An 11,903-nucleotide genomic window follows, 5' to 3' on the forward strand; every position below is an offset into this window, starting at 1 on the left:
GAACGTTTCAAGCTAGGAGACCTGGTCCTTAGAAACAATGAAGCTAGCAAGAAAGAGAATCAGGGAAAGCTTGGCCCAAAATGGGTATTTCTGGCCCTCAATGCATCGTGACACCGGTGAGCAATTAAGAAAATGTGATGCTTGCCAGATCCATGCACCGATCCCAAAAAGTCCTAAGCATGACCTTGTCCCAATAACCTCGGCATGGCCATTCCATAAATGGGGAATGGACATTGTTGGTCCATTTCCCCCAAGCAAAGGAGGAGTAAAATTCTTGCTGGTGGCAATAGATTATTTTACAAAGTGGCCCGAGGTTAAACCACTTGCAAAGATTACAGGCAAACAAGTCATCGACTTTGTTTGGGAGAACATTATTTGCCGTTATGGATTGCCGGGGGTACTCGTCACTGATAATGGGAAGCAATTTGCTGAGAAGCCTTTCAGCATTTGGTGTAAAGAGTACAGGATCAACCAGGTCTTCAGCTCAGTGTCTTACCCGCAATCAAATGGTCAGGTTGAAAGGACAAATCGAAGCATAGTGGAAGGTATCAAAACAAGATTGGGAAGGTACGAAAGCAACTGGCTCGATGGATTGCCTAGTGTTCTATGGGCCATAAGAACAACCGAAAAAACAAGCCATAAGAGAACACCCTATAGCTTGGTATTTGGATCCGAGGCCGTGATCCCAGCCGAGGTAGGAGTTGTAACACAACGAATTGTCAACATGGATCCCGAAACAAACCAAAAAGAGACCATGTTGAACTTACAACTCCTAGAAGAAACACAAGACCAAGCCGTAATTCAAGAAGCCAAGTACAAGCAACGAATGGAAGCCTATTACAACAAGAGAGTCAAGAATGAACGTTTCAAGCTAGGAGACCTGGTCCTTAGAAACAATGAAGCTAGCAAGAAAGAGAATCAGGGAAAGCTTGGCCCAAAATGGGTATTTCTGGCCCTCAATGCATCGTGACACCGGTGAGCAATTAAGAAAATGTGATGCTTGCCAGATCCATGCACCGATCCCAAAAAGTCCTAAGCATGACCTTGTCCCAATAACCTCGGCATGGCCATTCCATAAATGGGGAATGGACATTGTTGGTCCATTTCCCCCAAGCAAAGGAGGAGTAAAATTCTTGCTGGTGGCAATAGATTATTTTACAAAGTGGCCCGAGGTTAAACCACTTGCAAAGATTACAGGCAAACAAGTCATCGACTTTGTTTGGGAGAACATTATTTGCCGTTATGGATTGCCGGGGGTACTCGTCACTGATAATGGGAAGCAATTTGCTGAGAAGCCTTTCAGCATTTGGTGTAAAGAGTACAAGATCAACCAGGTCTTCAGCTCAGTGGCTTACCCGCAATCAAATGGTCAGGTTGAAAGGACAAATCGAAGCATAGTGGAAGGTATCAAAACAAGATTGGGAAGGTACGAAAGCAACTGGCTCGATGGATTGCCTAGTGTTCTATGGGTCATAAGAACAACCGAAAAAACAAGCCATAAGAGAACACCCTATAGCTTGGTATTTGGATCCGAGGTCGTGATCCCAGCCGAGGTAGGAGTTGTAACACAACGAATTGTCAACATGGATCCCGAAACAAACCAAAAAGAGACCATGTTGAACTTACAACTCCTAGAAGAAACACAAGACCAAGCCGTAATTCAAGAAGCCAAGTACAAGCAACGAATGGAAGCCTATTACAACAAGAGAGTCAAGAATGAACGTTTCAAGCTAGGAGACCTGGTCCTTAGAAACAATGAAGCTAGCAAGAAAGAGAATCAGGGAAAGCTTGGCCCAAAATGGGTATTTCTGGCCCTCAATGCATCGTGACACCGGTGAGCAATTAAGAAAATGTGATGCTTGCCAGATCCATGCACCGATCCCAAAAAGTCCTAAGCATGACCTTGTCCCAATAACCTCGGCATGGCCATTCCATAAATGGGGAATGGACATTGTTGGTCCATTTCCCCCAAGCAAAGGAGGAGTAAAATTCTTGCTGGTGGCAATAGATTATTTTACAAAGTGGCCTGAGGTTAAACCACTTGCAAAGATTACAGGCAAACAAGTCATCGACTTTGTTTGGGAGAACATTATTTGCCGTTATGGATTGCCGGGGGTACTCGTCACTGATAATGGGAAGCAATTTGCTGAGAAGCCTTTCAGCATTTGGTGTAAAGAGTACAGGATCAACCAGGTCTTCAGCTCAGTGTCTTACCCGCAATCAAATGGTCAGGTTGAAAGGACAAATCGAAGCATAGTGGAAGGTATCAAAACAAGATTGGGAAGGTACGAAAGCAACTGGCTCGATGGATTGCCTAGTGTTCTATGGGCCATAAGAACAACCGAAAAAACAAGCCATAAGAGAACACCCTATAGCTTGGTATTTGGATCCGAGGCCGTGATCCCAGCCGAGGTAGGAGTTGTAACACAACGAATTGTCAACATGGATCCCGAAACAAACCAAAAAGAGACCATGTTGAACTTACAACTCCTAGAAGAAACACAAGACCAAGCCGTAATTCAAGAAGCCAAGTACAAGCAACGAATGGAAGCCTATTACAACAAGAGAGTCAAGAATGAACGTTTCAAGCTAGGAGACCTGGTCCTTAGAAACAATGAAGCTAGCAAGAAAGAGAATCAGGGAAAGCTTGGCCCAAAATGGGAGGGTCCATACACCATCCTTGAAGCACACAAGGGTGGATCCTACAAGCTAGCAGACCCAGAAGGTAAAAGGCTTCCAAGGCACTGGAATGGAAAAACCTTGAAAAGGTTTCATGTCTAAACGGGAAAGAGTGGTTTGTATTTTGCAATGTTACATTTCAAGAGTTGAACTATGAAAACCTTTTGTAAAAATGTCTCTTGAATGAATGAAGTTGTTTTATCAAATTTGTCTTTCTATCCTAAAAGCAGGTTGAGAACCTAGCAAGAAACTCCATGGCAAGGACCGGTAAGGGGTTGAGCTCCCAGGCCACATCGCTCAATAGGTTCAAGGGTTGAATGGACCTATATAAGGGGTGAGTTCCTAGATCAATACAACTCCATGAGACTTATTATCAATAGCAAAGAGGTCTCATACACAGGTTTGAACAGCCTACACCAAATGTTCCTTAAGCCTTAGAAAAATAATCAACAAATAGGCTTACGAAATCAAACAAAAACAAGAAAACAAATAGGATATGTGTTATGCCTTCTTGTTAAAAATACCAAGGCTAAGTAACTGCAGCACTGAACCTTTTAAGGTATAAAAACATAAGGACAACACAAACTCGACAAAGACAAAGTTATAAGAAGACAAAAATAATGTAACTTGAACGAAAAATTTTAAAAACACAAACAAAGTCAAACCAAAACACTAGGAAGCCTTCAAGGCTTCAAGCCCCTGAGGTAACAGCTTGAAACCTCAAAGGTTTCAATATATCTATAGATAGCCAAAAAGCTTAAAAGCTTAAAACCAACCAAGCTGCCTTAACAAAATAGGCACAAGTATAAAAACACAACACAGAAAACAGTTGAACATAATATCATAACAAAGAAAGCCCTGGAAGACTTCCAACAAAGCACAAGTTAAAACAAGTCCTACTGAATTGCAAGTTCGGATATTGTTCAAGCGGCCATACAGGCCTAAAAGCACAACCACATAACAGGAACCTTAGGGGTTCCTGCAAAACCTAATATTGTTCAAAGTTAGCATTACAAACCACAAATTGTTTTTTAGTGCTAAGAAAGCTATGAATTTCCGTTAAACATTGGCAGAAGGCTTGGAAACCCCAGAACCTTCAGCCTTGGCCTTCTTTGCTTTCTTGGACTTCTTAGCTTTTGCACCACCATCACCACCTACTGCTGAAGCCTCCAAGCTTGCATCCTTCGAAGAATCAGGCACACTTGAAAGAGTGTCATCACTATCTCCTGAGTAGGATCTTTTCTTCGAAAGAGAACCCAAGACTTCAACACAGACTTTTTCATTAAGGCCCTCCGGTTTCAAGTCCTGTAACACAGCAAGAGGCTCACCAAAACAAGAAGAAACCTGATGAATATCAGGGTAGGTCAGCCTCTCCATCTGTTCAACGGAGTCCTTAAAAACATCAGAAGCTTCAGGACGAAACAAAGGAGACTTTTCCAGAGGATGCCCAACTTCATGTAACTTATAACCAGCGATGAGACCTTGATGTTTCCCCAAGTTGAGCAACTTAGTATAAACTTCACCAAGAGCAGAGTTAAATTCAGCAGAGTGAAGCAGATAAGTAACAACTTGTTGAAAACCCTGCTCAATCAACCATTGGTTATCGCTGGTAGCCCGGGAAACCAAAGCCTTCAAGCTTTCCTTCTCCTCATCAAAGGCTTTTTGAGCAACAGACAAAGCCTCCTTACCCACCTTTAGCTTTAACCGATCGGCCTCAAAGCTTTTCTTAAAATCACTCAATTCAAGCTCATGCTGCTTAGACAAATCATCAACCTTTTTTGACCAAGCCTCTTCTTTCTCAGCAAACCCACTTATCTCTTTCTTTATCTCGGCCATTGAAGATTTCATATTATCTTTCTTCATAGAAAATTCTTAATATTCCTGCATCCTCTAACGAAAACGGGCAATGCCCTGAGGAAGCATGGCAGCAAGGTTGCAGGTACTCAGAATCATGCGAGATAACATCATGTCATCATCGATCTCAGAAATAGTATTATGAACTGAAGGAGGAGCAATGTGACTCAGAGCATCTTCACAAACACCAACATCCTTGAAACTGTCATCATTTTTCACCGACCAATCTAACACATAAACTGCATCCGGATCCAACCCTTCAACATCCCTGCTCGAAGAACCCTGAATAGGGGTAGCAATAACCTTTTTGGCTGAAGCCTTTTTGCCATGAACAACCAGTTTCTTCTCTTTTTCAGAACCCACTTCAACACCTTGATCCCTAGAAGCTTCGATATCATCGCTCAACTCCACCGGTTTAGTAGAGGTGGATTGAGGAACACCCTTCAAACGACGGGTAGATCGCCGGGTTGAAGCCTTGGGAACAATAGGTTTGGAAAGACCCTTCACATTGGAAACACTAACATAACCCGAACCATCGAACCTTTGTTCAGCAGTCCTAACTACAACGTTTTCATCAGGAACAGATGGGACATCCTCATACACAACATCAGAGGTGTCGTCACTCTTGATAAAATCCAGAGCAGACATAACTACAAATAACAAAAACAAAATTCATAAGACATAAATAAAGAAAAATGCAAAGATGGCAAACAAGGAAAATGTATACCGGTGACACTTCTCATTAGAACCGGATCCCGATCGGCCTTTTCCCACAAATCACTAACCCCTAACATAACTAGCAAATGTTCAGGGAAAGGACGAACCCTCGAAGGGCATACCCGGATGGCTTTGAGAAAAGCGTCATTCAACTCAGACTCAGAGGGCTCCGGTTCATTGAGAACGGCATCCGGGTGCCTCCACACCATTTTAAATGGGAGAATACAGTCAGAAACCCAGAAAAAGCGATCCTTCCAAGTTCCGAGTGTTGTAACCATAGACGAAATAAGACAAGCATCAACCTTGGAAGTTTCAAAGGTGAACCAATCACCGTTTTTAGCCAATCGGAAAAAATGGCGAAAAAGCAAAAGTGAAGGATCATACCCAAGGGCATGGCATAAAACTTCGAAATGTAAGACCCTAGCCATACCCTTTGGGTAGATCTGGCCAAAGGAGACTCGGTAATACTCCAATAAATTCAGAACAAAGAGGGAAAACGGATGACGGAGATTCGAAAACTCAAAATGACGGCAGTAAAGAGCAATAAAACCAGCCGGACATTTGTCAATCGGAACATCACAAGCAGGAGCAGTCGGTTTAAACATTTTCCCAATACCATATTCCTTACAAAATAATTCTACCTCTTCTTGGGTTAATCGAGAAAAGGACTTTGCCAAATCCTTACGAGCACCCATTTTACAAGAAAATATGAAGAAAGTAAGGAAATAAAGATGAAGTCGGAACTAACCTTGAAGAGAAGAAGGGAAATTGCAGGGAAAACTTGAAAAGATAATGTGGAAATTAAATGATATCTCCAAATATAAAACTCAAATAGTAGTGATAATTGCAAACGGTTACTTTCTGCAAAACCGTCGCCTTATGAACTGCCACACATCAATCAAATCAGTTGTCAGATATTTAAATTTCAAAAATTAACTGCCTCCAACCCTTTAAGCCTTCAAGCTTTGAACCCTTAAAGTCTTTAGTCTAAAAAACACGTGTATAAAAGTCAGAAGTCTTTGAGCTGATCTCCCAAAAACCTCTGACTTGGGGGGCTGATGACGGGGGTAGCCCAAGACAAAATAAAATGACTAAAATACATGAGTGCCCAAAGGGTTAAACGGTTCAAAGGTTGAAAAGCTGAGGAGGTGAAGTAAAGCAATGTGAGAACAGTAAATGGTCACATCTCCACCAACTCGCCAGCCGCAAAAGCAATGCAGGTCCACAGAGCACACTCTATTATCCAGGGGTCCAAAGGCTTTAACCCCCAAAAGGGTAAGCCCCTCACTGCAAGCAAGGTCGCTAGTCAAATGCATCCCTCTTTGGGAAGGTGTCTTCTCCTATATATTTGACACTTCATTTACTGAGAAACACATTCCTGACCAGCCCTGATTCTCGATATCCCTGGTCATTCACTTCAAGTACTTGTATCTTGCAAGATACTTCTTCTCACATCCAACACACACATTATGTTTGCTCCTTCATCCGAACCTGAACACATTTCAGAGGAGGACCTATAGCAAACAGCAAGAATAAAACTAGTGAACCTCCTTCCACGTCTTGCAAACGTGGGGGGACCCCACGACCTGCGTTAGGCAAAGTTGAACCCTTCAACCCTTTTGCATAACCAGCCCAGCTACTACCCTTGGTCTATTATTTGTTGCATCAACAGTATGTAAATGAAATTGTTTCATTACATGGAATTCCTTTATCAATTATTTCTGATAGGGATAGCCGTTTTACTTCTCATTTTTGGGCAAGTTTCCAAAAAGCAATGGGAACCAAGCTAAATCTAAGCACGGCTTACCATCCTCAAACGGACGGACAAAGCGAAAGGACAATTCAGACAATGGAGGACATGCTTAGAGCTTGTGTAATTGATTTCGGAGGTAATTGGGATGATCATTTACCTTTAATAGAATTTTCTTATAATAACAGTTATCACACAAGTATTAATGTTGCACCACTCGAAGCACTTTATGGACGAAAGTGCAGAACCCAGTCTGTTGGGCAGAAATCGGGGAAAAGCAACTATCTGGACCTGAGATAGTACAGGAAACAACCGACAAGATCATTCAAGTCAAGGAACGACTGAATGCAGCACGTGATCGACAGAAGAGCTACGCTGATAACAGACGTAAGCCATTAGAATTTCAGATAGGTGACAAGGTATTATTAAAAGTCTCTCCTTGGAAAGGAGTGGTAAGATTCATCAAGAGGGGAAAGCTAAGTCCCAGATTAATTGGACCTTTTGAGATTATTAGAAAAATAGGACCTGTAGCTTATCAGCTACAACTGCCAGAGGAAATGGCAGGAATACATGATGTATTTCATGTATCTAATCTCAAGAAATACTTAGCTGATGAATCACTTGTAGTGCCTCTTAAGGACATAGAGATAAATGAACAACTCAAATTTATAGAAAGGCCTCTACAGGTTGAAGATAGGAAAGTTAAAAATCTCAAGCATAGTAGATTAGTTCTGGTCAAAGTAAAGTGGGACTCCAAAAGAGGACCTGAATATACACGGGAGCTTGAATCAGAAATGCAAAGGAAATATCCACACCTGTTCCAGTAGACCTCGAGGACGAGTTCTAAAACAAGGTGGGGAGGATATAACAACCCTAAACCGACACCTTCGTAATATTTTCCAACACCCTAAAAATATTTAAAATATCCCAATACGTCTTAAAATACACCCCACACTTAAAAACGGGTCCTGGATACCTTAAATATTATTAAAAATAATTAAAAATCTGATTTTGGGGTTTAGGCGGGCAGCGTAAGCCACCCATAACCCTTATGCGGGCCGCGACAACTTAAGGATCAGGCAAGCCCTGGTGTTGACACGTGTCATAACGCGTGTTGAACCTATTGATGACCCGGATCACCTACAACCCTATTTCCCTACCACGCGGGCCGCGTAGACCGTGGCCTGAGTTCACGCGGGCCGCGACAAGGCCAAGATCAGGCCCTATATAAAGGATGCCTCGGATCTTCAGTCAGTTCGTTCCAAATCTTTCTTTCTCACTTAATTTCTTAATAGTAGAGGCTATACACGGGCATAATACCCCCCTAAATAGCAAAGTTCTGCTCCGTTGTAAGTATTATAACCCCTGGATACGTATTAGATACTCTGACCGATTGATCTAGGGTTCCGTAACGGCTGTCGTGGTTTTGCCCGATGTAGTCGTTGGAATGCCGTCTCGGGGAGGGTATTGCTAATGTTAAAATGGGTTATTATACTAACACGCGTGCATTTGTGTAGTTTATAGAATATTCCCAGGAAATCCTTACTGAAAATCCTAAGACAACAATGTGAGTAATCCTCTTTTTGTATTAACTGTTTTTACAAAACCTCACTTAATTAATTATATATTAAACAGTTATTGAGTATTTGTAAGAATACAATTATCATGAGTATGTTGGGGTTTTGTATACAAAATTTGTTACCACCTGGTCAAGGAGTAACATTTCCACAAGTTGAGTATGACAGTACCATGGATGTTAATTGGTATTACTTGGAAACAAATGTAATTGCGAGATCGCCCTCAATACTATACAATGGTTTTTATTAAAACTTGATTAAACTGGGATTCACTCACCAGTATTTCCCACTGACAAGATATTTTTAAAACGCATTTCAGGTAACAAAATGTGAAAGCCAAATAGAAGCCAGCCAGACAGCACTGAAGGCTTGGAAAAGTGGCAATAAAGTTACCTAATAATAAAATAGATGTTTTTATTAAATAAAATAGGGTGTATCCCTATGAAGATATGTGTACAGAAAACTTAGGTTTTACCCATGTGTTAAATGATATGGAAATGTGGTATTTTACTCTGTTAAAATATTTCCTAACTACGGTCCTGATGAAAAAATTCCACTGCCAAATTAGACAATAACAGGATACCACCGAAACTGGCTCGCGGCCGCCCGTTCCTGGGAATTAGGAAACGGGGGTTGAGACAATTTGTTTACTTAACTGTTTATTATTTATGTAAACATTTGTTAAAATATTTATTAACTGTTGAGACTCTTAACTGTTTGAACAGGGAAAGAGTAGGATGCATGAAGCAAGGTTTTACTTGGGTCAACAATTTGGATCTGCAAAGGAGGTTAAAGAACAAGTTAGGAGGCATGCCATTCTTACCAAAAGGGAGTTGTCATTTTTTAGAAATGACAAGGCTAAGATTAGAGTAGTATGTGAAGGGAACGTCCCAGTTTACATGAAAGGTGATGGGTTTGTGAAACAAGTACCCCAAGAAGGGCAATAAGGGAAAATCTGTTGGGCCCAAGCCCAATGAACCTACTGTTAGGCCCAGGTCTAGGGAATCTTTTAGTGGGTCTCAAAAGTCAAAAAAAGTACTCACTGCCAATGCCATATTCTGTAGAAAAAGAAAAGAAAGATTAGACAAAGTAGTTTGTCCATTTATGTTGTATGTTTCTAAAGAGAAAGATGAAGTGGAAACTTGGACAGTGAAAACTCACAAGCCGGAACACACCTGTCTGCAAACTAGAGAAAGCCTTCACCTCACAGCAAAGTTCATGGCTAAGGAGCCTGCTGTGAAGAGATTGGTTGAATGTAACAAAGACATCTCTGTGAGGACCATCCAAGAAGAGCTGGCAAGGAAGTATGAACTAAGGGTTTCAAGGATGAAAGCATTTAGGGCAATGTCTCTTGCTTCTAAAGAAGTTCAAGGTGACAACAAGGAACAATATTCAAGGTTAAGGGATTACATAATGGAGCTTCAAAGTGCAAATCCAGACACAACAGTGCACATTGACGTTGAGTCTGAACCCAACCCAGCTTCTTCAACAAGGGTGTTCAAGAGAATTTACATCTGCTTGGGTCCACTAAAGCTAGGTTTCAAGGAATGTGGGAGGGATATACTAGACTTAGATGGGGCTTTCTTAAAGGGTTCACAACAGGGTCAGGTATTAGTTGCAGTAGGCTTGGATTCCAACAATGGACTCTATCCACTGGCCTATGCAATTGCAGAAGCAGAGAACAAGAATTCCTGGACATGGTTTCTAGAATGTCTCAAAGATGATCTAGCATTACAAAACAACTCATGGTTTACCTTCATTTCTGATAGACAAAAGGTTAGCCTATGCAATTTCTCATCCACTGTTTATAATTATGTTGATTTATTGGTTTGAATTTTAACATGTTTACTATTTTGGGTGTTAATTTTAGGACCTTATTCCTGCACTTGAAAAGGTATTCCCTGCTGCAGAACACAGGTTCTGCCTTAGGAAAATTCACCAAAATATGAAGTTAAAATGGAGGGGCAAAGGCTTTAAAGATTGCTTATGGTCATGTGCAACTGCCAGAACAGGTAACTTGTTGATTCATTAGTTAGGTAAAGATTGTTATGCCTTTATTGACTCATGTTCTTGTGTAATAGTACCTGAGTTTAGGGAAAAAATAGAAGAGTTGAAGAAGTTCAATGAGGAAGCATACAACTGGTTGGAACAAATTCCACCAAAGCATTGGTCTAGATCTCACTTCACAGGTTGGTTATCAATTTAAGTACAAATTTATTTATCACTTTAAACATTGCTTTATTGGTTATCAATGTGTAGGTTGGGCACAATCTGATGTTCTACTGAGCAACATGTGTGAAGTTTTAAATGCCAAAACTGTTGAAGGGAGGGAAAAGCCAATCATTTCATGCTTGGAATATCTTAGGGAGTATTTGATGAAAAGAATAGTCAATGTGATGAAGGAGCAACATCAGTGTAAGGGCCCCCTCACACCAAAGATAACAGAGATTTTAGATGAGATCAAGAAGGCTGCAGCCCAATGCACTGTGAAATGGTGTGGTGATAGTAGGTGGCAGGTACAAGGGACTCTTGGGCAGTATGTTGTGAACGTCGAACAAAAGGTTTGCACGTGTAGGAGGTGGGAAATTTCTGGAATACGATGTAAGCATGCTGTAGCTGTTAACTGGGATATGGCTGCACACAAACAACAGGTTGGGCCACCTGAGGATTGGGTCCATCCATGCTACTATCTGGACACTTGGAAAAAAGGCTTATGCCTACAAGGTTGGTCCCATCAATGGTCCCAAACTCTGGCCAATATCACCAGTTCCAACAACATTGACCCCTCCACTTCACCACAAACAAGCTGGCAGGCCAAAGAAAAAGAGGAGAAGAGACCAAGTGGAGGTTGAAGATGCCATGGAGAAGAAAGGAAAGTTGACAAGAAAGGGTGGGACTGTAACCTGTAAGAAATGCAATGTGAAGGGGCATAATTCAAGAAGCTGTAAGGATCTAAAGAAAGGAATGGCAACTGAAGGCTGCAAATGATGAGGTAGCTGCTGGTGGTTCTGCTGGTGGTTCTGCAGCTGAAGAATAGCTTGGATGCTTTTGAAGGGCTGCATTTATATTATCTTTTGGTTATGTTAATCAGCCGTATGCTATAAACAATACTTAGTAACTTTTGGTTGTCTATTATGTTTGACATGTTTAACTATTGTGGCTTATGTTTATGCCACCATTTTGGTTGTCTATTATGTTTGACATGTTAATCAACCGTCTGCTTATGTCTATTATGTCTTTGGAAATTGAGTGTCTTTATTATGGTTGTTGTGAAATAATTATGGTTGCTTGAAAAATCAGCTATGGCAGGGTAATAAATAGCTTTG

At 41.2% G+C, this 11,903-nt stretch overlaps 1 protein-coding gene across 1 annotated transcript; it reads left to right on the forward strand.

Annotated features, from left to right (window-relative positions):
• The first annotated feature begins 6,426 nt into the window (after nucleotides 1–6,426).
• Nucleotides 6,427–11,565, forward strand: LOC110944602. Its single transcript, XM_022186257.1, has 7 exons — nucleotides 6,427–6,525; nucleotides 9,303–9,490; nucleotides 9,642–10,353; nucleotides 10,448–10,589; nucleotides 10,659–10,766; nucleotides 10,837–11,113; nucleotides 11,229–11,565. The coding sequence occupies exons 1-7, from the start codon at nucleotides 6,427–6,429 to the stop codon at nucleotides 11,563–11,565; spliced, it is 1,863 nt and encodes a 620-aa protein (XP_022041949.1).
• The last annotated feature ends 338 nt before the right edge of the window (nucleotides 11,566–11,903 follow it).

The sequence above is a fragment of the Helianthus annuus genome, chromosome 6 (genome assembly GCF_002127325.2).
Source record: "Helianthus annuus cultivar XRQ/B chromosome 6, HanXRQr2.0-SUNRISE, whole genome shotgun sequence".
NCBI classification, from domain to species: Eukaryota; Viridiplantae; Streptophyta; class Magnoliopsida; order Asterales; family Asteraceae; genus Helianthus; species Helianthus annuus.

Coding starts and splice junctions, on each gene's coding strand:
- LOC110944602 (XM_022186257.1), top strand. CDS start 6,427: ATGGTCACATCTCCACCAACTCGCCAGCCGCAAAAGCAATGCAGGTCC. Junction 6,526..9,302: donor AGGCTTTAACCCCCAAAAGG/GTAAGCCCCTCA, acceptor CTGTTTGAACAG/GGAAAGAGTAGGATGCATGA. Junction 9,491..9,641: donor GTTTACATGAAAGGTGATGG/GTTTGTGAAACA, acceptor CATATTCTGTAG/AAAAAGAAAAGAAAGATTAG.